Source organism: Nicotiana sylvestris, chromosome 11, assembly GCF_000393655.2.
Source record: "Nicotiana sylvestris chromosome 11, ASM39365v2, whole genome shotgun sequence".
Classification (NCBI taxonomy): Eukaryota; Viridiplantae; Streptophyta; class Magnoliopsida; order Solanales; family Solanaceae; genus Nicotiana; species Nicotiana sylvestris.
In genome coordinates, this window is record NC_091067.1 from 130,480,546 (window position 1) to 130,507,925 (window position 27,380).

Sequence of the window (27,380 nt, forward strand, 5' to 3'; positions counted from 1 at the left end):
TGGGTTAGAAAGATTTTGGGCATCAGTGGGTAAGGAAGAATTCTTACGGTGGGTAAGTACAAAATTAGAAGATGTTTTTGTAATGCTTTGAAAAAATAAGAGAATCTTAAATGTAGGGGGATTATGTGTAACTGATACACTATATTTAAGGCATGTTGCATTTTCTCTTTTTTATAGTTTTGTATAAAATTAGTAAATATAGGTATATAAAGTAATTAACAAGGAACCTAAATAAAGATAGTAAATAGGTTTCTATTATTGTATAGCTAGGTAAAAATCCCCAAAATAATATGCCCCAAACTAACCGGCCAAACAAGATAACCTCGCGCCAAAAAGCCCAAAACGTATTTTATAAGTAGTAAACGAGAGTAAAGCCAAATCCCATTGTGTGAAAAACCAAAAGTTTCACTCGAAATGGAAAAAAAAAAAAAAAGAAGGCGGCAAAAATGTTACCGCAATTATCCAAATAGCCATGAATTGTTCCTGTGAAGGTTGCTCCGAAAGAGTTCTCAAATGCGCTCACGATTTGCATGGTAATAACGAATCCGATATTTTAATGTATAAATTTGCTTCGAATCAGCTAGTACACTTTTTGTTTCCGTTTAAATTTATTTTTTGATTTTCCTCTTTTCTAATTTCCCTGAGAAGACCTGAATTCATCCATAAAGATGGAGGAAAATGAAACGGCATATAAGGCGACGCTGGTCGGAAAATTTGATCCGGTGAAACTCCTGCAGAAAATCGAGAAAAAACTGAAGAAGAAAGTGACGCTTATTTCACCTAAGCCGGATAAAGAGGAAAATAAGATTGACCGGAAGCATAAATGCAAGGAGGTAATACGCTACACACTGACTGAACTTTCTACTCCGTTCCCGGCACAATTTACGCCTTGAGCATTTTAGTTAACTGCAGAAAGCATTTTATCTGTTTCTCGATGAATTGAATTGAATTGATTCAGAATTGTATTTTCCATAGCTTGTTTAATTCGTAGTATGTTAATTGTTAATATTACGGATTGATTCTCAATTTGTACGTATTTGAGCTAAATACGGAATTGAAATCACTACTCTGTTACCGGCGAACTTTGCACCGTGCGCATTTTAGTCAAATATGGGAAGCATTTTTATCTGTTTCACCCAGTGAATTGAATTGATTAGGAATTACATTTTCCATTGCTTGTATTCGTTCTATCTTAATTACTACTACTTATTACTAATATTATCGACCGATTCTCATTTCTCGATTTGTTCAACTTTTCTTGTTTGCTCAATTTCCGATCGAACAGCCTTCAGTGACAACTGCAGTATTTAAACTCCCTCTGAACTGCGACGCATGCAATGAGCAGATTTACAAAATTATCACTCGAACCGGAGGTAATATAGCATTATCGAACTCGTCGCTGATATATTTCGTGCAATTTCAAACCACAAAATTCGACTCGCTACGTGTTGATCAACGACTAAAATACAGGATGCAGGAACATGAAAATGGATTGGGAAAAGAATTTGGTGACTGTAACGGGAACGATAGATGTGAAATCCTTAGGGGAATCACTGAGATACCACCTGAGGAAAGATGTTGAAATTTTGACGTTGAAGGACAGCAGAAGTGGTGTCTACCTGCCGCAGTTTGAATATATGTACCGGTGCTCAACTATGTGCAGGTCGGTGACAGCTGGAGATTTGTATCACGCTGCGGAGGGTTCAGTGATGAGAATCCAAATGCTTGCACAATTCTGTGAATAATTTTGGTAAGTACAAGAAACTTCTAGTATATGATTGCATATACTCAAATGATTAATTACCTAGATTAGCAAAATTCATGCACTGTATCTGCTAGTAGTAATGAGAGATTTCGTTGATTTTGTTCTGTCCGATTAAAACGCATTTTTGTGTCTATAGCAGGTTTCAAAACTTTAGTTCCAATTGAAGGTTAGATTTGTGGTGTATTTTGCTCATTGTTAAAAATTGAATGGTGAACAAATTGAAATTTAATTTTCTTAGTTTTGGTTAAAGGAAGGATTGAGATTGAACAATGATAGATACTTCTAAATTTATGAGACCAAGCCCATGATGATCAATTAAAATTTTTGGACGACCTGCAATTACATGAAACCAGAATCAGGTAGTCAATAAAAAGGCATACTTCTTCAACCGAATGTTAAAGAGTAAACGTTGGTAATGCAGATAATATATAGCTTTGGACGACACAGGTAGTCGATTTTCCGCATAGAGGAACTATGCAAAAACAGTTAGCAACTACTCGAAATGTTTGATAAGAGTGCATACATTTTATCAGGCAGTTTGAAACTAATGGTGTCTACGGTAATCCTTCTCCCTTGAAGAATAATGATATTTTCGTTTCTCTAAGTGATCTTTCTCTCTTGAGTCTTGAACGATGACTCCTTTTCGTGGATTTATCCGTGTCCCTTTCAATGTCTTCTCGCTCCCTTTTTCTATCAAATTCCCTTCCCCTATCACGTTCACGAAACTTTAGCCTTTCCTTATCCCTCTGTCTTTCCCTGTTCCTATCTCTAACCTTGTTCTTTTCTGCACCAGCATCTGTTCTATGATCAGTTTCTGCATGCTCTTCTTTTGACTCCTCATTACTCGTCTTTGAGTCCTTCAACTTATCAAGAGCAGCTTTTAATATTGCCTCTTTAGCCACTTCTTGGCTTCTATTCAACGTAACAATCGAGCCTCCTTCCTTGCATACAGGGATATATTGGGCTTTTGGAAGACTGTAAAGATGAGCGAGAACTCTGCAAACTTCATCAATGCCAGCCTTGTCTACATCAAACACTTTCCACCAAGGAGGATTCTCAGGGAGCGACACGCGACATCTACGGGCTGCAACATATACAGCTCCACAGGCCACAACCTCACTCTTGAATCTTACACACAGTGTTGTGCGCAAACTATCATTTGCAAGATTCCATGCCCTTTGTACCAATTCTGTTTCGGGTGTTAATTCAAGAGTTGCACGGTAAATTGATAACAATTTATGAGGATGCTCCACATGGCCGATGAAACCCAATTCTATTAGAATATGCCTCTCTGTCCTGATTAGGTCTGCTTTCATATCATCATATTTTTTGGAAGATGTATCAAGATGCTCTAAGGGTAAGTTTTCTCTCCTACATTCCATTCTGTGGAAAACATTAAGTCCCTCACTTGCTTTCACAGGAAGTTCTTCGAACTTCGATGCAAGCCAAAACCAACTAGCAGCTACTCTCTTCGCATTAAAACGGGCAAACGATTTCTTGCAGTAAAAACGATGAAATAGTACTTGTCCAGTTGACATTACAACTTGGGGTAAATTGAGCAAAATCCCACTTTCTTGGATGAGATCACAACCGTGGATTCTAAGTGTGGTCTCTGTAACTTCGTCGATTCCATCTTTCCGTGAAGGCGAGTTTTTAATCTGCTCGTCTGTTAGATAAAATGTGTCCATTATCGCCGTGTAAATCATAGTAAAAGAATAATCCCCTGTACAAGCTCAAAAGTCCTTTATGTGGTTGATTGAAAGAATCAAAGAGGGTGGAAGATGGAGCAAAGCTAGTTGCTATATATGGTTTATTTCGGAGTATTTTAATTAATGTGGATAGAAAAGGAAAATTAAGTCCACGAAGGGATAGGAGATGGAAAATAGGATTTCTGTTATAAATATTACTTGCTTAATTATGTATCCGTTCATTAAATGAAATTACTTGGGGAGGAAGTCATGAACTACTCTAGTTATTTTGGAACTAAGTTGTTTACTTGGTTACAAAGCTACTTACTTGGTCACCAAGCTATTTTTCGTCGTATTTTTTTTTTCTCGAAAACAAAGACTTCATATTAGTGCATCAACGAACAACAAAGTTCAAATGTACTCTTTGCATCCTGGACAACCCAAGTTGGAAAAAAACTTCTCCCGGGAGATGTCCTTCAACAAAGAAATAAAAAATTTAGCTAAATTATGAACTACTTTGTTTAACTTCCTTGGAATATAAAGAAACTCAACGTGATCAAACATTCTTGATAGCTTCCAAATGTCTTCACACAACACTTCTATCTCCTATGAAGTAGCCACCTATTTTTGGATCATATCAACAACATTCTTAGCATCAGATAAAATCTTCACACTTTTCCATCCAAGAGTAATAGCACATTCAAGTGCCTTTCTTATGGCAACCGCTTCAGCAGTCATGGTTTTCCCAACATACTGAATTGGGGATCCATGGGCATGAAGCAGTTTTCCAAGGCTATTCAAAGCCGCGACACCAATACTCGCATGTCTATCATCACACCGTAATCCTGCGTCTGTAAATAATAAAACATCATCTTGAAAATTGGTTAGTTTAGGCACAAACTCATTTCCAGTTGAATGTCGTGTAGCGAGGCAACTAGTTAATATATCTTTATATTCTTCATACTCAAAAGGAGTTTTAGAAACAATATCAGTTGGCTCTAACATTTCCTGATTAAAGCACCAAGAATTCCTACCTTTCCAAATTTGCCACATAATATTAACACTCAAATATAATAATTCTGTAGATTCAGGAAAATGCTTAGCATTTAAGAACAAGTTATACCACCACACAGAAAAGTCAGTCATGTTTTCAATATCAGGCCAATTAATAGGACTTTGTTTCCATACAAACTGAGATCGGGGACATCTAAATAGCATATGTTCTATATCTTCACTTTCAAGACCACAAATCTTACATGTTTTATCTAGGTTCTGTAATCTTTTAGCTAAGTTATAATTAACGGGGAAAGAGTTAACCACACACTTCCTTAGAAAATGTTTAAGTTTATTTTTAATTTTTAAGTTCCACAAAGAATCCCAGAAGCTTTTAGGAAAAGAATGACAACTCGCCTGGGCTTCCGAATTCCTAATAGTCTTACCTGTCAAACCCTTTGCTAAATAGTTACCTGACTTAACTTCATAGTTTCCAGATTTTGAGTGATGCCACAGTAATCTATCATTAAGACCTATGATGGATATTGGAATAAACAAAATTGCATCTACATCTTCAGGTTCAAAGGTCGTACTTATCTTATGAAGTTTCCAGGTATGCGTATCTTCGTCAATTAAGTCGGCAACCTTAAAATCTAAATTGTTTTGCATTTGAATACTTTTTGGAGTAAAACCATTATTTCTTGGGATCCAAGGATCGATCCAAACATTTATATTTTTCCCATCAGATATCCTCCATCTTAGTCCAGTAACTAATAGATCTCTTCCCCACAAAATACTTCTCCAGCTCCATGATCCAGTAGATGGTGTAAAAGCGTCAAGGAAAGTTGAGTGTGGAAAGTATTTTCTTTTAAATACTCTTGCTAACAATGAATCCGGGTATGACAATATACGCCAAGCTTGTTTAGCTAACAAAGCCATATTAAAAGCCTTTAAGTCCCTAAATCCTAAGCCCCCTCTTGATTTAGAATCACATAATCTTTCCCATCTCTCAAAATGCATCTTCCTTTTATCCTCGGTTGTCCCCACCAAAAGTTAGAAAAAAGAGATGTAATCTCCTTGCACAGACCATCAGGGAGTTGGAAACAAGACAAGGCATATGTAGGGATTGCTGCAAGTACAGATTTAAGCATTACTTCTTTCTCTGTTGTACTTAAAAATTTACCCTTCCATCCTTTTATTTTTGTCTTGACTCTATCCTTAATAAAATCTAACATCTTTTTCTTTGAGCATCCCATGATAGCTGGTAATCCTAAATACATACCCATCTCATTTATTTGTTGTTGTCCAAGTAAGGAACATATCTCTACTTTCTCCTCCTCCGTTATATTTCTACTAAAACAAATAGCTGGTTTATCTAAATTAACCACTTACCCAGAACTTTGCTCATACTTTCTTAGAATCTCAGCTACATGGACTACATTGTGAGCGTTAGCTAAACAGAATATAAAAGAGTCATCTGCAAAAAATAAGTGAGTTAAGTTTGGCCCATGCCTATTTAACTTTAAACCTTGAATTTCACTTTGAGTTTCAGAAGTCTTCAACAAAGTAGAGAAACCTTATTCACATATTAAAAATAGATAAGGTGATAGCGGATCTCATTGTCATATTCCTCTAGTCGGCCTAACTGATCCAACTACCTCCCCATTTATATTAAAACTATAAGTACGGGTGGAAATACATTGCATAATCCTTTCTACAAATCTGGCATGAAAACCCATTTGCAAAAGCATTTTTTGGATATATATCCATTCAACTCTGTCATATGCTTTTGACATATCCAATTTCATCGCCATAAATTTCTCTCTACCTCTTCGTTTATTTTTTAGAAGATGCATAAATTCATGTGCTAAGATAACATTTTCAGTTATTTGTCTATGTCCAACAAAAGATGCTTGAGTCGGAGATATAACCTTAGTTAAATGATTTTTCATTCTTGTAGCAAGAATTTTTGCAATAATTTTATAAAGAGTAGAACATAAACTTATGGGTCTAAATTGCGATACCAAAGTCGGGCTTTTAATTTTAAGTACTAGAGTGATTAAAGTATGATTCCACGAAGGAATTAGGTATCCTGTAGTGAAGAAACTCTTAATAGCTTCATAAATCTCCTTTGATATAATATTCCAATATCTTTGAAAAAATAAAGGAGTCATCCATCCACACCTGGCGCTTTAAGAGGATGCATAGCGAATACCACACTCTTTACTTCCTCTTCGCTAATATCTTTTATGAGTTTTTGATTTATAGAGTCACTAATCGTTACATTGACATGATTTAGAATACTTTCGAAATTTGTCGGGTTAGATGTAGAGAATAGTGTATCATAATATGCCTCAACTTCTTGAACTATTTCAGTTTGATCACTCACCCACCTCCCTTCAGATGTTTGAAAACCCCTAATTATATTTCTTCTTCTTCTTTGTAAGGTTGCCATGTGAAAATAGGACGTATTTTTATCGCCATCCAGCAACCATAAGGCTCTAGACTTTTGTTTCCAGAAAATTTCTTCTTTTTTGTAAGCTTGGCTTAATTCCTTTTTTAACACCCTAAGTTTATTCCAATCAAAATTATTAGCATCACTTCTAAGGTCTGTAATTTGTTTCTTAATACTAATAATTCTCTTTTTAGCATTACCATTTCCTCCCCATACCCAAGCCACTAAGGATCAGTAGTCATTGGACCAAGCTTCAGGTACAATATTCTGAACCTCTTCACAATCAATCCACCTTTTATCAAAGTAAAAACGTCTTTTATTCTTAATTTGTTCAGCATGTGAAGAGAAAGTTAGCAAGGAATGATCAGAAGCCTCAGTATCAAGGTGAGTTACATTAGCCTCTTCAAACTTTGTTTTCCAATTAGGGGAGACTAAGACCCTATCTAATCTTTCCTGAATAATACCCTATTTTCCCAATAGCACCATCAGGTCCAAGGTTTTCCTTTGTAACCCAAGTCAATTGCACCTAAGTTCCAAATAAAATCCTTAAAGTCTCTAAAGGTTCAATTATCTCTAGTTCTTCCTCCTTGTTTTTCTGAATCATCAAGAATATCATTAAAATCACCAGCTAAGACCCAGAAGGTGCCCCAGTATGAAGATTTTTTAATTAATTCTTGCATTTGAGATCGATAATTAATTCTATCCGTACTTAGATACACAAAGATACACCGATATTTGCAATCAGATAAGACATCATGTATCAAAGTTTCAACACAAAAAGAAGAAGTGTGATATTGACATACCTGGATGTTATCATTCCTGAATAAGGCTAGTCCACCGGATAAACCCATTGGTTCCACAGTAATAGCATGTGCCATATCCAGTTGTCTCTGAACTCTTTGCGCTGTTCTATCTCTATTTTTTGTTTCACTTAAGAAAATCATATTTGGGGAGTGGAGACGCATTGTCTCCTTCAAAAAGGGAACTGTTAAGGACCTCCCCCCCACCGGGCCTCTACAATTCCACACTAAAGCTTTCATTGTATGGAGGGAAGCCATTTAGGGTTGGCCTCCCGCTCCACCACTTGTTTCTATTTTTTAACTTCCATTTCAGTATCAAAATTAGTTTGTTCTTTTCTTTTATCCCCCACAGTATGCATATTTTCCTCTATCACAGCAACTTCAATAAGATGATTTTCATTCAGACCTACCAAATTGTTTCCCTTAACATCATCAGAACAACCCTTAATATTAGCCTTTCGTTTCCATTGTTTTCTCTTTATGTCCCTTGTATTCTTATTAGTAATAGCACTAACAGTTAAAGATTTTTGTTTTGAATTATCGATTAGTTGTAAATTACTCACTATATGTAGTTGTAACTTAGGAGAGCTCACTAAAGGGTCTGGACATACCTTGTCTATGCTATCGTGCAATTCCTTTATTTTTTGGTTGCCAGTATCCTGTTGTAGGCATATAAATTTTATTAAAATTAAATTCATGAAATAATTTGGACTATATTTTAAATTCGAGATATATTATTCCAAATAAATATATGGGATAATATAATTGAATTAATTGTATAAGGTCAATATAAATGGATTAAATAAATAAGTCTTAATCCATTGGGCTAGCCCATTTAATTGGGCTAAAATGATGAGCCCACTTCATTAAGCCCAAGATGTCATCTTCCTAGAGGCTTAGTTTGGTGTCACGTGTCAAATGACGTGACACACCAATACAAGCGAAAGATCCAATAGGATCGTGCCACATGTCAAAATGACAAAGCGTGCCAAGTCACACTAAAAGGCCAATGAAATCGCGCCACGTCTGCAAGTAACATGTTCTGGCCAATCAAATGTGGCCATGTCACACTTCAATTTGATTGGTCGGAAAGAGTTTGTTCTTATCACAACTCCTCCCTTCCACAACTATAAATAGGGGTCTTCATAACTCAAAAAAACGCCAGAAGTTATAACAAGAAGCAAGAGAGAGCTCGTGGATCAAACGCCGCAAATTTCTCTACAAATTTCAAGCTTCAAGCAATCAAATTCAAGCTCAAGAACAAAGAACAATTCAAGTATTTAAGATCAAGAACGAAGTCAAATCAAATACAAGGCATTCAAGATCAAGGCTACTTGTTCGTGATAAAATTCGTGGTAACAATCAAAGTGTTCGCGACGGATAAATCAAATTCAAATTCAAGATCAAGCTCGAAGGCCTTTGAATTTATACAAGAAAAGTAGAATCAGAAGAATCATAGAGATTGTACACTCAAATATTAGAAATAAAATACTACAATTGTTGCAATATTTTCGGTCTTGATTTTATTTTCTCGATGCAAATTTATTGTTTACAAATTATGGCATGCCCAGTGGGACAATCTCTACCTCTCATCTCAACTTTTCAATCACCAAAGTCCAAGAACATTGAAGTGGCTTCAAGGAAAATCAACTCCAGTTCAACTTCCACCAAGGCTGCTTACTCCAGGTTCTATGCTGATGTGGAAAGCATCCTCGATGTTACCTTTGGAAGCTTCGGACCAGTTACGAGGAGAAAAGTGAGCTCTTTAGGACAACAAGCACCCCAAGTGTCGTTCGTGTCAACACCTATTTTCGGATCTTCATCCTCAAATGGAGCAAGATCTTCCACAAACGCACCTGAAGGAGGAAGCGATGTTGCTGAAAAGATCAAGAAAACTCTTGCTCTGCTTGGCCTCTCCGGATCCAAGCACTCTACTATGAAGGAAGATGATGATGCTTCAACTGATGGATCCTCCCCACTTATACCACATAGCGTGAGCCAATCAAGGATCAATCTGTGTGAAAATACATGCTACTCTCCGTCGTCCACGACAATCGTGCAAGCCATGGTGACAAACACTTCATCTATGGAGGAGCAGTTGGCAAACTTGACGGAAGCAATCACTGGCTTGACCAAATGCATGCAAAATCAAGAGGCTAGAATTGACAATCTAACAGACAGGGTGGGAATCTTGATGGAAGAAGAATCCACCCATGCACCCGGCAAGCTCCCAGAAGTTCTAGAGAGTGACTCTCCTCCAAGACAAGCAGCATCTACTAAGGCTATCCCTGTCTCATTTGAAGGGATGATTCCAATCGATCAACTGAAGGAGTTCATTGAAGGAACCTTTAAGAACAAATATAAAGTTGCTGCCAAATCCTCCCTTACATATGCAAAAACGTACACTGTCTCGTACACAGTACGTCTCGTACTATAATGTTGAAGATGCCTGCTGGCTATCAACCTCCAAAGTTTTAACAGTTTGATGGTAAAGGTAACCCAAAGCAACATGTTGTGCACTTCGTGGAGACGTGCAACAATGCTAGGACTTATGGAGATTACCTCATCAAGCAGTTTGTCCGCTCGCTAAAAGGAAATACTTTTGACTAGTACACGAACCTTGAGGCTGGATCTATCAATAGCTGGGATCAACTAGAGCAAGAGTTCCTCAATCGCTTTTATAGTACGAGACGTACTGTGAGTATGATAGAACTTACAAATACTCGTCAACGCAAGGGGGAACCAGTTATCGACTTTATCAATCGTTGGAGGAATGCAAGCCTCAACTGCAAAGACAGGCTCAGTGAAGCTTCAGGCATAGGGATGTGCATCCAAGGCATGCATTAGGGATTGCGCTACATCTTGCAAGGTATCAAGCCTGGCACATTTGAAGAACTTGCAACTCGTGCCCATGACATGGAATTGAGCATGGCCTCCGCTGTAAATGAAAGGCTGCCCATCTATGAACCTCGCAAAGGGAGTGACAAGCAAGAAGTCAGGAAGTGGGGCAAGTTCGTACCCAAGTCTGAAAGCAAAGAAGCTATGAATGTCAACACGTCACCTATGAAGTTCACGACGAAGGTGAGCAAGAAGCAGAGTATGAAATCCACTTCTTTTCAAGATAAGCCAAGTGGAAAGTTGACTCTAAAATAAATGCAGGAGAAAGAGTACACATTCCTAGATTTTGATGTGCCAGCCATTTTTGAAGAACTCCTCGAGTTAAATCTTATTGAGTTTTCGGAGATGAAGCGACCAAATGAAGCTGGGAAAACAAATGACCCAAATTACTGCAAATATCACCGACTTGTAAGCCACCCTCTGGAGAAGTGCTTTGTCTTCAAGGACAAAGTAATGGACTTGGCTCGCGAAAAGAAGATCGTGCTTGAAGATGAGAAAGCAAGCGTAAACCAAGTCTCTATCGCCTTTGGCTCATTCAGTTCGGATGAATTATGTGGTTTTAAAGAAAGTGAAGATGAAGAATTACTGGAGAGCGACAAAGCTGAAGTCAATCAACCTGATGATGTTGAAGGTTGGACATTGGTGACTCGTCGTAGGCACCACAAAAGGAGAAAGAATCAATAGAACAACCAACAAGGAAAATGATGGTGAAAAGACCAAGAAGATGGAATCCAGTTAAATATTTGAAGAAAGCAAAAGTGGAGGTGCACCATCCTCAAAAGCCACGACATCCAGTGACATTGGAGGAGTTCTTACCAAGTTGGTTCCGCACGAAGATTTCCCATGAGGGCATTGATGCCTCTTGTTGCCATGCTGACAAAAGAGTGATGACCTACCGTTGGCACCATCTTCGAAAAAGCCCATCGAGTCCACTCCTCAAGAAGTTAATGCTTGTGAGAAAAAGGTCACATTCACAAATGACGATCTTTTGCTAGGTGACACTCCTCATAACCGCCCATTGTACCTGGTTAGTCATATGCGCGATGAAGGGATAAATCGAATTTTGGTTGATTGAGGATCCTCAGTGAACGTTTTGCCAATCCATACTGTGAAAGAACTTGGTATTCCCATGAACGAACTCTTAGAAAGTTGTGTGATGATCCAAGGATTCAATCAAGGGGGGCAAAGAGCCATAGGCGCGATCAGGCTGGGAATCACTATTGAAGATATGCAATCAAGTGCATGGTTGCATGTGATCGATGCGAAGACTTCACATAATGTTTTGCTTGGGAGGCCTTGGATACATGAGAATAAAGTAGTTTTATCTACCTACCATCAATGTTTAAAATACTATGAGGGTGAAGTCGAGAAGAAGATAGTTGTTGATGATGAGCCATTCACCGAGGCAGAGTCACACTTCGCCGATGCAAAGCTCTACTTGAAGAACCGCATTGTGAAGGAGCTAAAAGTCAATGATGTCATAAAAAGCAAAACTAACGAGCCCACAACTAAAAGAGCCAAAGTGACTACTGGTAGAGTCAAAGATGTTACCGAGGAGGTACAACCCAACACGAATAAATCTTATAGAGGGGTATTGCGTCTTATGGCAAGAAAGTGAGTCATGCGCTCCAATATGTCCCTAAAAGGAAGAAAGACGAGGGCAAATTATCCAATCTCCAATCTAACACGCTAAAGGAGTTAACTCTTCCGGTAAAACAAATTGAGGCAGTAAAGTTGTCCTCGAAGCCGCTTGTAGGGTTTGTAGCCCAAAATCGTTTGCAGAATGTGGCATTCCCTACAAAGCGAACAGATGAAGGTTTTGACCCTAACGCTTACAAGCGATTTGCAAAAGCTGGATACAATCCCAATGAGCTATTATCACCAGTGTGCATCTCTATAAGAAGGTCGAGTAGCAATTATATCACTATTGAAGACGAATCTACCGCTTCCAACAAGCCTTCTGTCTTTGATCGTCTTGGAAAATTACCTGTGAGGACCTCCGTGTTTGAAAGATTGGGTCCATTAAATAAGGGGAACAAGTTCCAGAGAAATTTCCAAAGCATAAGAACACCCGCTTTGCCCAAAATCCAGAAGATCTCTAAGGATTTCCAAAGTTTGGTTCCTTCTAGAATGAGGCGACAAACAAAACTTGTGGTTTCATGTAAAGAAGTACTGAAGGTAAAACCATATACTGTGGTCTACACTAAGGAGCATGACGAAGATGAAGAAAGTGTGGGTTCTTCGTATCATGTTACTGTACAAGCCGAGAATGGTGTTCCATCTTTAATGGAGGATAATGCAAAATTGGAGGATGTTTCACCATGTTATCACATATCCTTCAACGATGGGGACCCTCAAGAAGATGAAGATGCGAAAGACGCTCCACCCGAACTTGAAGAAGGAGTGAAGACGACAGTTTATGTTTTAAAAGAAATTAACCTTGGCACCGATGAGGAACCAAGACCCACCTACCTAAGTGCTTTACTAGAAGTTGATGAAGAGAGAACTTATATTGAGTTACTCAAGGAGTTCAAGGATGTCTTCGCTTGGAGTTACAAAGAGATGCCTGGCTTGGACCCGAAAGTAGCAGTTCATCACCTTGTAGTCAAAAATGGTGCTCGCCCTGTTAAGCAAGCTCAAAGGCGCTTTAGGCCGGACTTGGTTCCCTTGATTGAAACCGAATTTAATAAACTCATCGAAGTTGGCTTTATTCGCGAAGTTAAATACCCAACATGGGTTTCAAGTATTGTCTCTGTAAGGAAGAAGAATGGCCAGATTTGAGTGTGCGTTGACATTAGAGATCTCAACAATGCATGTCCGAAAGATTAATTTCCGCTTCCTGTTCCAGAGCTGATGATCGATGCTACTACTGGTTACGAGGCAATGTCTTTCATGGACGGTTCGTCGGGCTATAACCAAATACGCATGGAACCAAAAGATGAAGAGCTTACTGCATTTCGTACCCCACTGGGTATTTATTGCTACAAGGTAAGGCCTTTTTGCTTGAAGAACGCTGGTGCTACTTACCAAAGGGCTATGTAGAATATTTTCGACGATCTTCTCCACAAGAATGTCAAATGCTATGTTGACGAATTGGTGGTGAAATCAAGAGAGAAGGGCGACCACATGAAAGACTTGAGGATGGTATTTGAATTGCTCCGGAGGTACCAACTTAGGATGAATCCATTGAAATGTGCCTTTGGAGTTGCTTCTGGAAAGTTCTTTGGTTTCATTGTCCAACATCGAGGGATCGAAATTGATCAAGCCAAAGTGGATGCCATTTTGAAAATGCCTGAGCCTTGGGATATCCATGAATTGAAAAGTCTGCAAGGAAAGTTAGCGTACCTTAGGAGATTCATCTCAAACCTGGCTGGGAGGTGCCAACCATTTAGTTGCCTCATGAAGAAAGGCGTTCTTTTCAAATGGGACCAAGCGTGCAGTAATGTCTTTGAGAGCATTAAATCCTACTTGATGAAGCCTCCAGTTTTAGCAGCCCCTATACCTGGAAAGCCATTGATACTATACATTGCGACATAGGAAAGGTCTGTTGGAGCACTGTTGGCCCAAGAAAATAGTGAGGGGAAAGAAAACTCTCTTTACTACTTGAGCAGGATGATGACACCAAATGAGTTGAATTATTCGCCAATTGAAAAGTTTTGTTTGGCGCTAGTCTTTTCAATTCAAAAGTTGAAGCACTACTTTCAAGCTCATGTTGTCCGTCTTGTTTCTAAAGCAAATCCCATCAAGTTCGTGATGTCAAAACATGTTCTTAGTGATCGACTAGCGAGATGGTACCTCTAATTTCAACAATTCGAGATTTTGTACATCCCTCAAAAGGTTGTAAAAGGAAAAGCATTGGCAGACTTCTTGACAGATCATCTGATACCTGATGACTGGGAGCTAACTAATGAACTACCTGATAAGGACGCAATGGTCGTTGAAGTTCAACCTCCATGGAAGATGTACTTTGATGGTGCTGCGCATCATAGAGGAGCTGGGGCTGGCGTAGTATTTGTCACTCCCCAAGGTGAAGTCTTGCCCTACTCCTTCACCTTGACACAACTCTGTTTCAACAATGTTGTTGAGTATCCAGCATTAATACTTGGGCTTGAAATGGTTGTTGATATGAAGCAATTGCAATTGCAAGTCTTTGGTGACTCCCAGTTAGTGGTCAATCAGCTTTTGGGTAGTTACGAGGTTAAGAAGCCTGAATTACGCCCATATCATGATTACGCCAAAAAGTTAATGGGGTGGCTCGTTGATGTGACTATTCAGCATGTGCCAAGGAAAAAAAATAAGAAGGTTGATGCTTTAGCTGCCCTAGCTTCGTCATTAGCCCTGCCTGATCAAGCGTAAGTTACTGTGTACCAAAAATAGGTAGTACTGCCGCCAAATAAGACTGAAGGTGAAGAAAATGAACTCAAGTAGCTTGTCGTTGTTTCTGAAGTCGAGAAAGAAGAATGGCGACAACCCATTATTGACTACTTGTGCTATGGGATACTTCCAGAAAATCCGCGGAGAAGAACTGAAATCCGTCGTCGTGCACCTCGCTTCCTTTACTACAAAGAGACCCTATACAGAAGATCATTCGAGGGAGTACTCTTGTGATGCTTAGGGGAAGATGAAGCACTCCAAGCTTTGCAAGAGGCGCATTCTGAGGTATGTGGGTCACACCAGTCTGGACCAAAGCTCTACTTCCATATAAAAAGGATGTGATATTATTGGCCAACGATGGTAAAAGATTGCTTAGACTACGCTCGAAGATGCAAGGCTTGTCAATTCCATGCAAATTTTATTCACCAACCTCTTGAAGTGTTGCACCAGACCATGGCATCCTGGCAGTTTGACGCTTGAGGATTGGATGTTGTTGGACCACTACCAAGGTCCTCTAGTGGGCACCTATACATCCTGGCTACAACTGATTACTTCTCAAAATGGGCTGAAGTTGTTGCTCTCAAGGAAGTAAAGAAGGAAAATGTTGCAAATTTCATCCGAGTAAACATTATTTATCGCTTTGGCATTCCTCGCTACATAATAATGGATAATGGAAAGTCATTCGATAATAGGTTGACAAACAAGATTTGTGATCTCTTTAGCTTCAAGCAACGTAACTCTTCGATGTACAATGCTGCTGCCAATCGTCTAGCTGAGGAATTCAACAAAACTCTATGCAACTTGCTAAAGAAAGTCGTCTCCAAATCCAAACGAGATTGGAATGACCGTATGGAAGAATCTCTATGGGCATATAGGATGACTCACTGCACGCCAACACAAGTAACTCCTTATTCACTAGTTTATGGAGTCGAAGCTGTCTTGCCACTTGAGATTCAAATACCTTCATTGCGACTAGCTATTCAAGAAGGGATCACTGATGAAGAAAATGCTCAACTTCGATTAGCAGAGTTGGAGTCCCTTGATGAGAAGAGGTTGGAATGTCAACAGAGTCTTGAATGTTATCAAGCTCGATTGTCTCGTGCCTTCAATAAAAGAGTTCACCCGAGATCCTTTCAAGTAGGAGATCAAGTCCTTGCCGTACGAAGACCCATAATTTCTTCCCATAAACCTGTAAGGAAGTTCACTTCAAAATGGGATGGGCCATATGTCGTACAAGAAGCTTACTCAAATGGGGCTTACAAGCTGGTTGATGCAGATGGCATGAGAATTGGCCCTATCAATGGCAAGTTTTTGAAGAAGTATTATCCTTGAAGTTACAACACTCCTTGACGCACGAGTCTAAACTGCTTGTTGCTACACTCCTGGCCAGCATGAGTCTAAACTGTGTACGGCCCAAGAAAAAAGAGTCCGCTAGGTTGAAAACTTCGAAAGAGGCGGTCTAGGCAAAAGTTAGGACATATAAAAAAATAGTAAATAAAAAAAATTACTCATTCTGAACTAAGGTATGACTTGATCCTCTTCACCGAGGTACGTAGGCAGCTTAGAGTTTCATTCTAAGTTCAGTCGCATAAGTTCAAAAGATACATATTGCCCCAATTGTTGTTCGAATAAAGTATGAAGGAATGTAAGATCAAGCTGAAATGTCATCCTCCTATTGAACTTTGATCTCATTTGATTTAAAGGAGGTAATCCTCCATGGTAAAGTGATATCTTCAATGGGCCTATTTTAGGAGGATGTCAAGTATTTGCATTGAAGTCCAGGGATTCTCTGTGTCTTCAGGTTCGCCAAACCTTCATGTTTTTTTGGTCTTCAAGTTGAAATCTGCAAAGTCCGCCAAATCTTCAATTTGAAGTAACCCAGTTTGCCAAATTTTCAAGTACGTTAAATCTTCAAATTTTTTTGGTCTTCAAGTTGAAATCTGCAAGTCCGCCAAGTCTTCAAGTTGAAGCATCAAAGTCCACCAAATTTTAAGTCAAATCTTCAAGTTTGTTGGTTTTCAAGTTGAAATCTGCAAAGTCCGCAAGTCTTCAATTTGAAGTAATCAAGTTTGCCAAATTTGTAAGTCCGCCAAGTCTTCAAGTTGAAGCATCAAAGTCCACCAAATTTTAAGCTCATCAAATCTTCAAATTTTGTTGGCCTTCAAGTTGAAATCTGTAAAGTATGCCAAGTCTTCAAGTTGAAGCTTTCTAATTTTCCAATCTTAAGGTGGACATTTAAGCCCCTTTGCACCTTAAGTTGGACTCTCCGTGTGGTTTGTCCTTAAAAGGAACTATAACTCTCCAATCTTAAGGTGGACATTTAAGTCCCTTTGTACCTTAAGTTGGCCTCTTTATGGATTTGCCCGTCTATATGTTGATGTGGATTTGTCCATCTATATGCTGATGTGGATTTGTCCATCTATATATTGATGTGGATTAGTCCGTCTATATGTTGATGTGGATTTGTCCGTCTATGTGTTGATGTGGATGTGTCCATCTGTATGTTGATGCGGATTTGCCCGTCTATATGTTGATGTGGATTTTTCCATCTATATGTTGATGCGGATTTGTCCGTCTATATGTTGATGTAGATTTGTCCATCTATATGGTGATGTGGATTTGTGGATTTATCCGTCTATATGTTGATGCGGATTTGCCCGTCTATATGTTGATGGGGATTTGTCCGTTTATATGTTGATGCGGATTTGTCCGTCTACATATTGATGTGGATTTGTCCGTCTACATGTTGATGTGGATTGTCCGTCTATATGTTGATGTGGATTTGTCCGTCTATATGTTGAGGGGATTTGTCCGTCTATAAGTTGTTAGGGATTTATCCGTCTAAAAATTGTTGTAAATTGATCTGTCTATAAGTTGTTGCAAGATCCGTCCGTCTATAAGTTGTTGCGAATTTATCCTTCGATAGGACGTCATGGAATAGCTCGTCAACTTAGCACTCGATGACTTTTCGTCTTGGGCCTACAAAAAGAAAGAAAAACAACAAAAAAAAGAAACCTCAAAAGAAAAGAAAAAAAAGTTACCTCGACACTGTATTTCTTGTGAATTGCAAACACTGTAAATTAGTGTTCAACGAAGGAAAGCATGTAGCCTTATATAGGTAATTAGATATGGCGTTGAAAATCTAATTTCGGTGTGGGACTAGGTGTAAAGGCGGCAGAAATAAGTTGTCGTGGATAAGGACTCGAAGTGTAGTCTTATATTCGTAGTTTCTCTCCTAAAGAGATTTGGATAGTGATGGTGCAGTGATACAGGAGGTTTGGGATTGAGCTACGTGGCAAACGCATGCACTGGACGTATACTACACATATGACAATATAGTGATTCACAATTAAAAGAGAGATTTGTTTTATCAAACTCAAAATAGAACATTAGCAAGTAATTACAATGTTCAACGTGACTGGAATTTGAAAGTTTGGTGTTTCAAGCTTTGGAGTTATCATTATTACTTTTAAAGTAAATTGGCCAAATCTGACGTGAAAAAGAAAGAGAAGAAAGGATGATGCTTCATAATAAGTCTTGAAGTAGGGGCATTTGTAGGCATATAAATTTTATTAAAATTAAATTTATGAAATAATTTGGACTATATTTTAAATTCGAGATATATTGTTCCAAATAAATATATGGGCTAATATAATTGAATTAATTTTATAAGTTCAATATAAATAGATTAAATAAATAGGTCTTAATCCATTGGGCTAACCCATTTAATTGGGCTAAAGTGATGAACCCACTTCATTAAGCACAAGATGTCATCTTCCAGAGGCACAGTTTGGTGCCACATGTCAAATAACGTGGCACGCCAAGTCAAGCGGAAGAGCCAATAGGATCGTGCCACGTGTCAAAATGACAAAGCGTGCCAAGTCACACTAAAAGGCCAATGAAATCGCGCCACGTCTGCAAGTGACATGTTCTGGCCAATCAAATGTGGTCATGTCATACTTCAATTTGATTGGTCGGAAAGAGTTTGTTCTTATCACAACTCCTCCCTTTCACAACTATAAATAGGGGTCTTCATAACTCAGAAAAGACGCCAGAAGTTATAACAAGAAGCAAGAGAGAGCTCGTAGATCAAACGCCGCAAATTTCTCTACAAGTTTCAAGCTTCAAGCAATCAAATTCAATCTCAAGAACGAAGAACAATTTAAGTATTTAAGATCAAGAATGAAGTCAAATCAAATACAAGGTGTTCAAGATCAAGGCTACTTGTTCATGATAAAATTCGTGGTAACAATCAAAGTATTCGCGACGGATAAATCAAATTCAAATTCAAGATCAAGCTCGAAGGCTCTTGAATTTATACAAGAAAAGTAGAATAAGAGGAATCATAGAGATTGTACACTCAAATATTTGAAATAAAATACTACAATTGTTGCAATATTTTCGGTCTTGATTTTATTTTCTCGACTCAAATTTATTGTCTACACCTGCATTTGTGAGGCAACTTGCAATAAGTTTTGTTGTAGCTCTATTGTGTCATTCAACATATTTCCATCCGCTGGCATCTGCTCCTGCATATCTTTCTTCTCCAAGCCAATATTCAAACCTCGTATTGAGGTAATTTTAATACCATCATAAGTTCCAACCCCGGTGTTATTCCAAACTTCTGCACTCTCCTTCTCTCTAGATCCATAGTTTGTTGCTTCCATGGGCTGCATTTGGTCTCTCTGAAGATCCTCTTTTCTTATGTCAGGCTGCATTTCAACTGAGGTAGTACCTTTGCCAAATTTAGCAGACTTTTACTACTTCCTGCAACTCTTTTTCCCTCAACCAGTTCAAAGATATGATTTTTCACCCTAGTATGCCCATCGTTATTAGTATTTACACCTTGACGGCGCTGATTATCTGAAGCTAGTAAATGATTCTGCGCTCGTAACCATGCCTCAAACTGGTCAGTTTTGAGATTGTCTGATCTTATATCCTTCTCTCTTTGTACACAAGTTCTATCATTGTGTCCTAGCATACCACAGTAGTAGCAAACATAAGGTAGGTTTTCGTATCTTATTTCAACCCAGTTTGTTTCCAAGCCTAACTTGATCAATTTTCCCATAGGTAGTGGCCTGTTAATGTTCATCGTGACTTTAATCCTCATATATCACCCCTCTTTGCTTCCATTTTTAGGGATTACAATATCAACAGTACCTCTCAAAGCATGCCCTATTTTGCGCCCAACATCCTTTGACATCCAATGTAATGGGATATTCCAAACTTGAACCCACAGATTACAGATATTAAACACCTGGGAATCACTCTTAAAACCTGGTTCCCAATGATGGATATTAAGAAGGTATTTGTCATATAACCATGGTGTAGCAGACCATACTTTATCTTTACTTTCCTTATCCTTAAAAATAAATTGAAAAAGTTCCATCCGATTTCCTTTATCTGCAGTCCTATTGGGTGCCCCCAAACCAACGACATGGTGTTTTTGACTCCCTAAAAATTCACCTTTTTATCATAAATCACCTTGCCAAAAAGACTTACCTCACAATCCTTCATACTTAACTGAATATCTGGATATTCAATTGCCACAACATCCTTTTTCTTCCTCAGTAAGAATAAATTTATTTAGGCGTTCAGTAATTTCATCAGCCATCTTTCCAATTGAAGGATTCCCGCTCCTATTGGAGTTTATTCAGCAGTATATTTAACCTATTTGCACCAAAATTTAGAGTTCCTCTAGAAATCAGATTGATTTAGGACTTAGTAGGTAATAGGGAATTTGCACAAATTGATGCCCGCAGAGGATGAAATCGGTAATTATTAGGTTTCCTATTGGCAAAGTTTTAGAGAGTGGGGTTTGAGAGGTGGAGATTAAGTGGTTAGCAATAAGGATTGAGACCTCACAAGGAGGAAATAACTCTCGTGTTAGAGAGAGAAAGCCCTCAGTCAAGACGAGGGAATTATTTTTCGTCATATAAGTCGGAGATTTCTTTACCCATTTGGAAGACATCAAAAGTTGTAACAAAATATTGGGCATTTTTCGCCAGCGCTCGGAACTATTTACGCTCGGTAATCGAAAAAGTGTATAAATTATATATAATTTTTGTATATAACATACAATATATATATATATATATATATATATATATATATACAAAAAAAATATTTTCGGCTGTTATTTTGAGAGCGGCTATGTAATATCATTTTCCCTAAAATCTTTCGTTAAGCTTCTTGTCTAATGCTCTCTTATTTCATATTTGAAATTTTTCCCCCGATGAACATTTTCTTTGTAAAGCCCATTGTACTGTTGCCCAAGGGAAAACTACAGAATAAAGTTGCTTTCAAAAATAATAGTCGGTAAAATATATTTTTTATTTATTAATATATAATAGACATATAATTTTCATATTTTAAGACATATTTTTTTTATATATTTGGCTAGTAGATATAATTATTTTTGACAAATTGGCCAAATATGTAACTTGCCCATACCTCGTTTTGTAAAGGCCCGGAATCACTGTTGTTCGCCTCAATATTCAAATGTCCAGTGATAGTTTTTGCGCTATTCCTATCGTTGTTACAGAATTGTTATGTATACCTTTATTTAGTGCCCGTTTGGACATAAAATTTGATGGAAATTTTTTCCAAAAAAGTTCACTTTTTTCGAAATCAGCGTTCGTTCATAAAATTTTCAATTTTCACTTGAAGATGCATTTTGAAAATTTTCGAAAAATTGCAAAAAGCTGTTTTTTGTTATAAAATAAAAGTAATGCAGTAAAATGTAAATAAGAAGAGATAGAAAGAAGGGAGAAGTGTTTTCTTCTTTCACTTTGGTGTATTTTTCCATTGTAATTATATGGCCTTTTATAGGCATAAAAAGTAAAGATGATGGACATAAAGTAGGAAATTTAATCTTTAAGTTATTCACAACATGGGCATCCAAAAGTATCCAATGTACAAACTATTCATAACACTCCCCCTTAGATGTCCATGTAAGATAATGTGCCTCATTAAAAACTTACAAAAAAAATATTGGGATGTACATAGTTATTTATAATATGCATTGCTTGCTGCCTCATTAAAAACCTTACCAGGAAAACCCAGTGGGACAAAACCTTGGTTAAGGAAAAGAGTGCAGCGTGTAGTTACTCCCCCTGATGAAAAATCACTTAATGTCTCGAAGACGACGCATTCCAATCTTATATATCAGCTTTTCAAATATTGAGGTTGGCAACGCCTTAGTGAACAGATCAGCCAAATTATCACTTGAACGAACTTGTTGTACATCTATTTCACCATTCTTCTGAAGATCATGAGTGAAAAAGAATTTCGGTGAAATGTGTTTTGTTCTATCTCCTTTGATATATCCTCCTTTCAATTGAGCTATGCATGCAGCATTGTCTTCATACAATATTGTTGGAATATTCTCTTTCGAAGAAAGACCACATGTTTGCTGAATGTGTTGAGTTATAGATCTTAACCAAACGCATTCTCGACTTGCTTCGTGAATGGCTATTATCTCTGCATGATTTGAAGAAGTAGCAACCATAGTTTGTTTTGTCGAACGCCATGATATGGCTGTACCTCCACTTGTAAATAAATAGCCTGTCTGAGATCGACCTTTGTGTGGATCAGACAAATATCCTGCATCTGCATAACCAATCAATGATGGCTTGGATTCATTTGAATAAAATAAACCCATATCAATGGTCCCTTGGAGGTATCTGAATATATGTTTAATACCATTCCAGTGTCTTTGTGTTGGCGAAGTACTAAATCTTGCCAATAAGCTTACTGAGAAAGCTATATCTGGTCGGGAATTATTGGCAAGATACATTAATGCCCCAATTGCACTAAGATATGGTACTTCGGCACCAAGAAGCTCTTCATCATTTTCATGAGGTCGGAATGGATCTTTCTTTATATCAAGTGATCTCACAACCATCGGGGTACTCAATGGATGTGCTTTATCCATATAGAATCGCTTTAAAATCTTTTCGGTGTATGTTGATTGATGGACAAATATTCCATCTTTCATATACTCAATTTGTAGACCAAGACAAAATTTTGTCTTTCCAAGATCTTTCATTTCAAATTCTTTCTTCAAACAGTCTACTGTTTTTGGAAGCTCCCCAGGAGTTCCAATGATATTTAAATCATCAACATACACGGCGATTATAACAAATTCAGATCCAGACCTTTTTATAAAGACACAAGGACAAATTGGATCATTCTTGTACCCTTCTTTCAACAGGTATTCACTCAGGCGATTGTACCACATACGACCTGATTGTTTCAATCCGTATAAAGATTTCTGAAGCTTTATTGAACAAGTTTCTCGAAAACTTTTATATGCTTCTGGCACTTTAAATCCCTCAGGTACTTTCATAAAAATTTCGTTGTCTAATGATCCATACAAATAGGCTGTAACAACATCCATTAGATGCATATCAAGTTTTTCTTGCACTGCCATATTTATGAGATACCTGAAGGTGATAGCATCCACTACAGGAGAATATGTCTCCATATAATCAATTCCAGGCCTTTGGGAAAACCCTTGTGCCACAAGTCGTGCTTTATATCTAACGACTTCATTTTTATCATTTCGTTTTCGCACAAAAACCCATTTATACCCTACTGGCTTTATGCCTTCAGGTGTTCGAACTATGGGTCCGAAGACTTCACGTTTTCCAAGTGAAGTTAACTCTGCCTGGATAGCGTCTTTCCATTTTGGCCAATCATTTCTCTGTCTACATTCATTGACAGATTTTGGTTCAAGATCCTCATCTTGTTGCATTATTTCAACAGCAACATTATAAGCAAAAATGTTATCGATAACAATATTACTTCGGTTCCATCTTTTCCCGGTTGAGACATAACTTATTGATATCTCTTCATTTTCATTATTTTCAGGTACCTGGACCTCTCCTAAGGTCTTATCATTTGTTACGTCTCGGGGCTCTTCTTGAGCCACTACCTCTGTGTTATGTTCACTTTGATCACTTGCTCATTTTCTTCTTCGAGGATTTTTATCTTTAGAACCGATTGGTCTACCACATTTCAAGCATGGCTTAGACTCATTTGCTTTAATTAATTGTCCTGCCGGGATATCAACTCGAATTGGAGCATTAGCAGCTGGAATATTTGACTTAGTCACCCTTGGTAGGTCAGTGAATGCATCTGGCAATTGATTTGCAATATTTTGTAAATGAATAATCTTTTGAACCTCTTGTTCACATTGATTTGTTCGAGGATCTAAATGAGACAGTGATAATGCATTCCAATCTATCTTCTTTTTCAGCTGCTTATTTTCTCCCCCTAATGTTGGATATACTGATTCATCAAAATGGCAATCAGAAAATCTTGCCGTAAATAAATCTCCAGTCATCGGCTCTAGATATTTTATAATAGAAGGAGATTCATATCCAACATATATCCCCAACCTTCTTTGAGGACCCATCTTTGTGCGTTGTGGTGGAGCAATTGGAACATATATCGCACAACCAAAGATCCTAAGATGGGAAATATTTGGCTCCTGACCAAAAGCCAATTGCAATGGGGAGACTTTATGATAACTTGTGGGCCTTATCCGTACAAGTGTTGCTGCGTGCAAAATAGCATGACCCCATACTGAAATGGGAAGTTTTGTTCGCATAAGCATTGGTCTAGCAATTAATTGGAGGCGTTTGATCAATGATTCTGCTAGACCATTTTGTGTATGAACATGAACAACCGGATGCTTAATTGTTATCCCAGTTGAAATACAATAATCATTAAAGGCTTGGGATGTAAACTCACCAGCATTATCAAGACGAATTGTCCTAATTGCATAATCTGGAAATTGTGCTTTTAGCTTTATTATTTGAGCCAACAATCTCGTAAATGCCATATTGCGAGTTGATAGTAAGCACACATGTGACCATCTTGTAGATACATCTACCAAAACCATATAATATTTGAATGGTCCACATGGAGGGTGAATGAGCCTACATATATCACCCTGTATACGTTCCAGAAATGCAGGGGATTTCATCCTAACTTTAATAGTTGATGATCTAATAATTAATTTTCCTTGAGAACAAGCAGCATAAGAGAATTCCTTAAATTGAAGAATCTTCTGATTCTTCATTGCATGTCCATGTGAATTCTCAATTATTTTACGCATCATATTAGAACCAGGATGGCCCAACCGGTCATGCCAAATAATAAAATTATCTTGATTAGTAAACTTCTCGTTTACTATGGCATGTGTTTCAATCCTGCTAATACTTGTGTAGTATAAGCCGGAGGAAAGAGCAGGTAACATTTCAAGCACATATTTCTTACCGGACATTATTGTAGTAATATAAAGATATTCAATCTTTTCATCATTTGTAGTCTCAATATGATAGCCATTTTGGCGAATATCTTTGAAACTTAATAAGTTTCTTTGAGATTTACTACAATATAGTGCTTCATCAATAGCCAAATTTGTTCCTCCTGGTAGTAATAAATTGGCTCTTCCAGAACCTTCAATTAATCTTGTACTACCGGATATTGTATTAACATTCGCTTCTTTCATTACCAAATAAGAGAAATATCTCTTATCTTTTAAAATAGTGTGTGTTGTAGCACTATCCAGAAGACATATATCATCTTTATTAATCTTGAGTCCAACTGAAGACTGGGGAATTTTCATATTCTTAATAAAATATGGCTCAACTTAGCGGGAGTTAAGAATAAAATTAGAGCTTCGTGCTGATAACGTGTTATAAAATAAAAGTAATGCAGTAAAATGTAAATAAGAAGAGATAGAAAGAAGGGAGAAGTGTTTTCTTCTTTCACTTTGATGTATTTTTCCATTGTAATTACATGGCCTTTTATAGGCATAAAAAGTAAAGATGATGGACATAAAGTAGGAAATTTAATCTTTAAGTTATTCACAACATGGACATCCAATGTAGCATCCAATGTAGTATCCAATGTACAAACGATTCATAACATTTTTCAAAATTTTCATTCAAATCAATCACAAAACTTCAAAAATAACCCAAACTGAAATTTATGTCCAAACACAACTCTAAATTTCAAATACCATTTTCGTTTGAAAAAAAATTTCACTATTTTTTCGAATTTTACAATTCTTATGTCCAAACGCCTACTTAATGTCACTAATCCCTTTCTTCCATTAATTTAATGATAAAATAATTAAAAGAAATAAATAAGTTGGTTGTTGCAGAATTGCGATTTATACTATTATTTAATGTCACTAATCACTTTCTTACATTAACTTAATGATAAAACAAATAAAAAAATTGGAGAAAAAAAATATAAAATAGCATGGATAGACGTGGAAAAATGAAGCAATAATTAATTTATATGTTTTCTTGTACTCTTCATCATCTTCTTCTTGTTTGTTTCTTTAGTATTCATTTATTTGTTCTATTTTTTCTATTATCGTTGAGTTAATAAGAAAATAGCATTTAGGAGTCAAATAATGGTATGTAAGGTTATTCGTAAAAGTGGCACATAAAGAGTCAAAGAAGATCCAAAAACTTGTCACGACCCAATTTACCCTTAATAAGACGTCGTAACGGCACCTAGTCCCTACGACTAGGTAAGCTTAATATTGTGGAAAAACAGCGAAATTGAAAACATAGATCTAAATCACTAACATCAACAATAAAGAAGTAATTGAGAGAAATGTCGCTTGACATATACAATAACAACTCCCAAAAAGAATACATACAAAATCTTCCCAAGACCCGAAACATCATAAGTTACAAGCCGGCTTATTAGAGTCTCGCAGAGCGGTACGGAGACGTCTGTACTTATCGTCGGGAGGCTATGGAACTATTAGGAATGTTACACTTCTTTGATTCCTTGTGAAGATTTGTTTACTTCAAAGTTCTAAACTTCGATATTCTATTCTCTCACAGATGGTGAGGACACGTACAACCGGAAATAATCAGACACTCGCGCCCCTGCTAGAGCCGTCAGAGGCCGGGCCGGGGTAGAGGCCGAGAACGTCCATGCGGTGCAACCAAAGCACCGCACGAGCTGCCACAGAGGAGCCACCAGTAGCTCTAGTCGGAGCACATGCACACTAGTCAAATCATCACATTGCTCTAGCCTTATACACTACAATAATAAACAACTTATATTTGGTGTACGTATTTACCATAATTAGGAGAAAATTTGTAAATGCTAAAGGAAACTCTGAAGTACAAAACCATGTGATTGAGTAATTTGTAATCTAAAATACAGTTGTAATAAAAATCCAAATGTTATATGCAAGATCAAAAGCTAACGTTCAGTGTCAAGTTTGTCTAAAACTCGTTGCCATCTCAAGATTTTAATTTTTATCAATATGCCAACGATTTAATTAGCATTATATTGATTTTGGCTAGAGAAGAGCTTTGTTATATTCTAAAGCTAAAGTGATGCACTTAGGGATAGTAAGAGTC

At 37.5% G+C, this 27,380-nt stretch overlaps 3 protein-coding genes across 6 annotated transcripts; 1 reads left to right on the top strand and 2 right to left on the bottom strand.

Moving 5' to 3' along the window:
- The first annotated feature begins 389 nt into the window (after positions 1 to 389).
- On the top strand, positions 390 to 26,875 carry LOC104210253 (heavy metal-associated isoprenylated plant protein 3-like). 4 transcript variants are annotated; one of them, XM_070162815.1, is made up of 5 exons: positions 390 to 533; positions 649 to 833; positions 1,286 to 1,373; positions 1,471 to 1,750; positions 26,853 to 26,875. In XM_070162815.1, the coding sequence occupies exons 1-4, from the start codon at positions 473 to 475 to the stop codon at positions 1,743 to 1,745; spliced, it is 609 nt and encodes a 202-aa protein (XP_070018916.1). In that variant the 5' UTR covers positions 390 to 472; the 3' UTR covers positions 1,746 to 1,750; positions 26,853 to 26,875. The 4 variants fall into 4 exon arrangements, with proteins under 4 accessions (XP_070018916.1, XP_070018915.1, XP_009757411.2 ...); XM_070162814.1 differs by lacking the exon at positions 26,853 to 26,875 and adding an exon at positions 23,848 to 23,993; XM_009759109.2 differs by lacking the exon at positions 26,853 to 26,875 and adding an exon at positions 2,718 to 2,792.
- Positions 2,260 to 3,573, bottom strand: LOC104210252 (cyclin-L1-1-like). Its single transcript, XM_009759107.2, has one exon. It carries the CDS (start codon positions 3,469 to 3,471, stop codon positions 2,320 to 2,322), a length of 1,152 nt encoding a protein of 383 aa, XP_009757409.1. The 5' UTR covers positions 3,472 to 3,573; the 3' UTR covers positions 2,260 to 2,319.
- LOC104210254 (putative ribonuclease H protein At1g65750) lies at positions 4,075 to 5,466 on the bottom strand. The gene has a single exon (XM_070161896.1). It carries the CDS (start codon positions 5,464 to 5,466, stop codon positions 4,075 to 4,077), a length of 1,392 nt encoding a protein of 463 aa, XP_070017997.1.
- Positions 26,876 to 27,380: the final 505 nt, after the last annotated feature.

What these genes read in the sequence shown, in the direction of transcription:
- LOC104210254 (XM_070161896.1), bottom strand. Translation starts at nt 5,466, where the DNA reads ATGCATTTTGAGAGATGGGAAAGATTATGTGATTCTAAATCAAGAGGG.
- LOC104210252 (XM_009759107.2), bottom strand. Translation starts at nt 3,471, where the DNA reads ATGATTTACACGGCGATAATGGACACATTTTATCTAACAGACGAGCAG.
- LOC104210253 (XM_070162815.1), top strand. Translation starts at nt 473, where the DNA reads ATGAATTGTTCCTGTGAAGGTTGCTCCGAAAGAGTTCTCAAATGCGCT. An exon ending in GGAAGCATAAATGCAAGGAG is followed by an intron (nt 834 to 1,285) that starts GTAATACGCTAC and finishes CCGATCGAACAG; the next exon opens with CCTTCAGTGACAACTGCAGT. An exon ending in AATTATCACTCGAACCGGAG is followed by an intron (nt 1,374 to 1,470) that starts GTAATATAGCAT and finishes ACTAAAATACAG; the next exon opens with GATGCAGGAACATGAAAATG.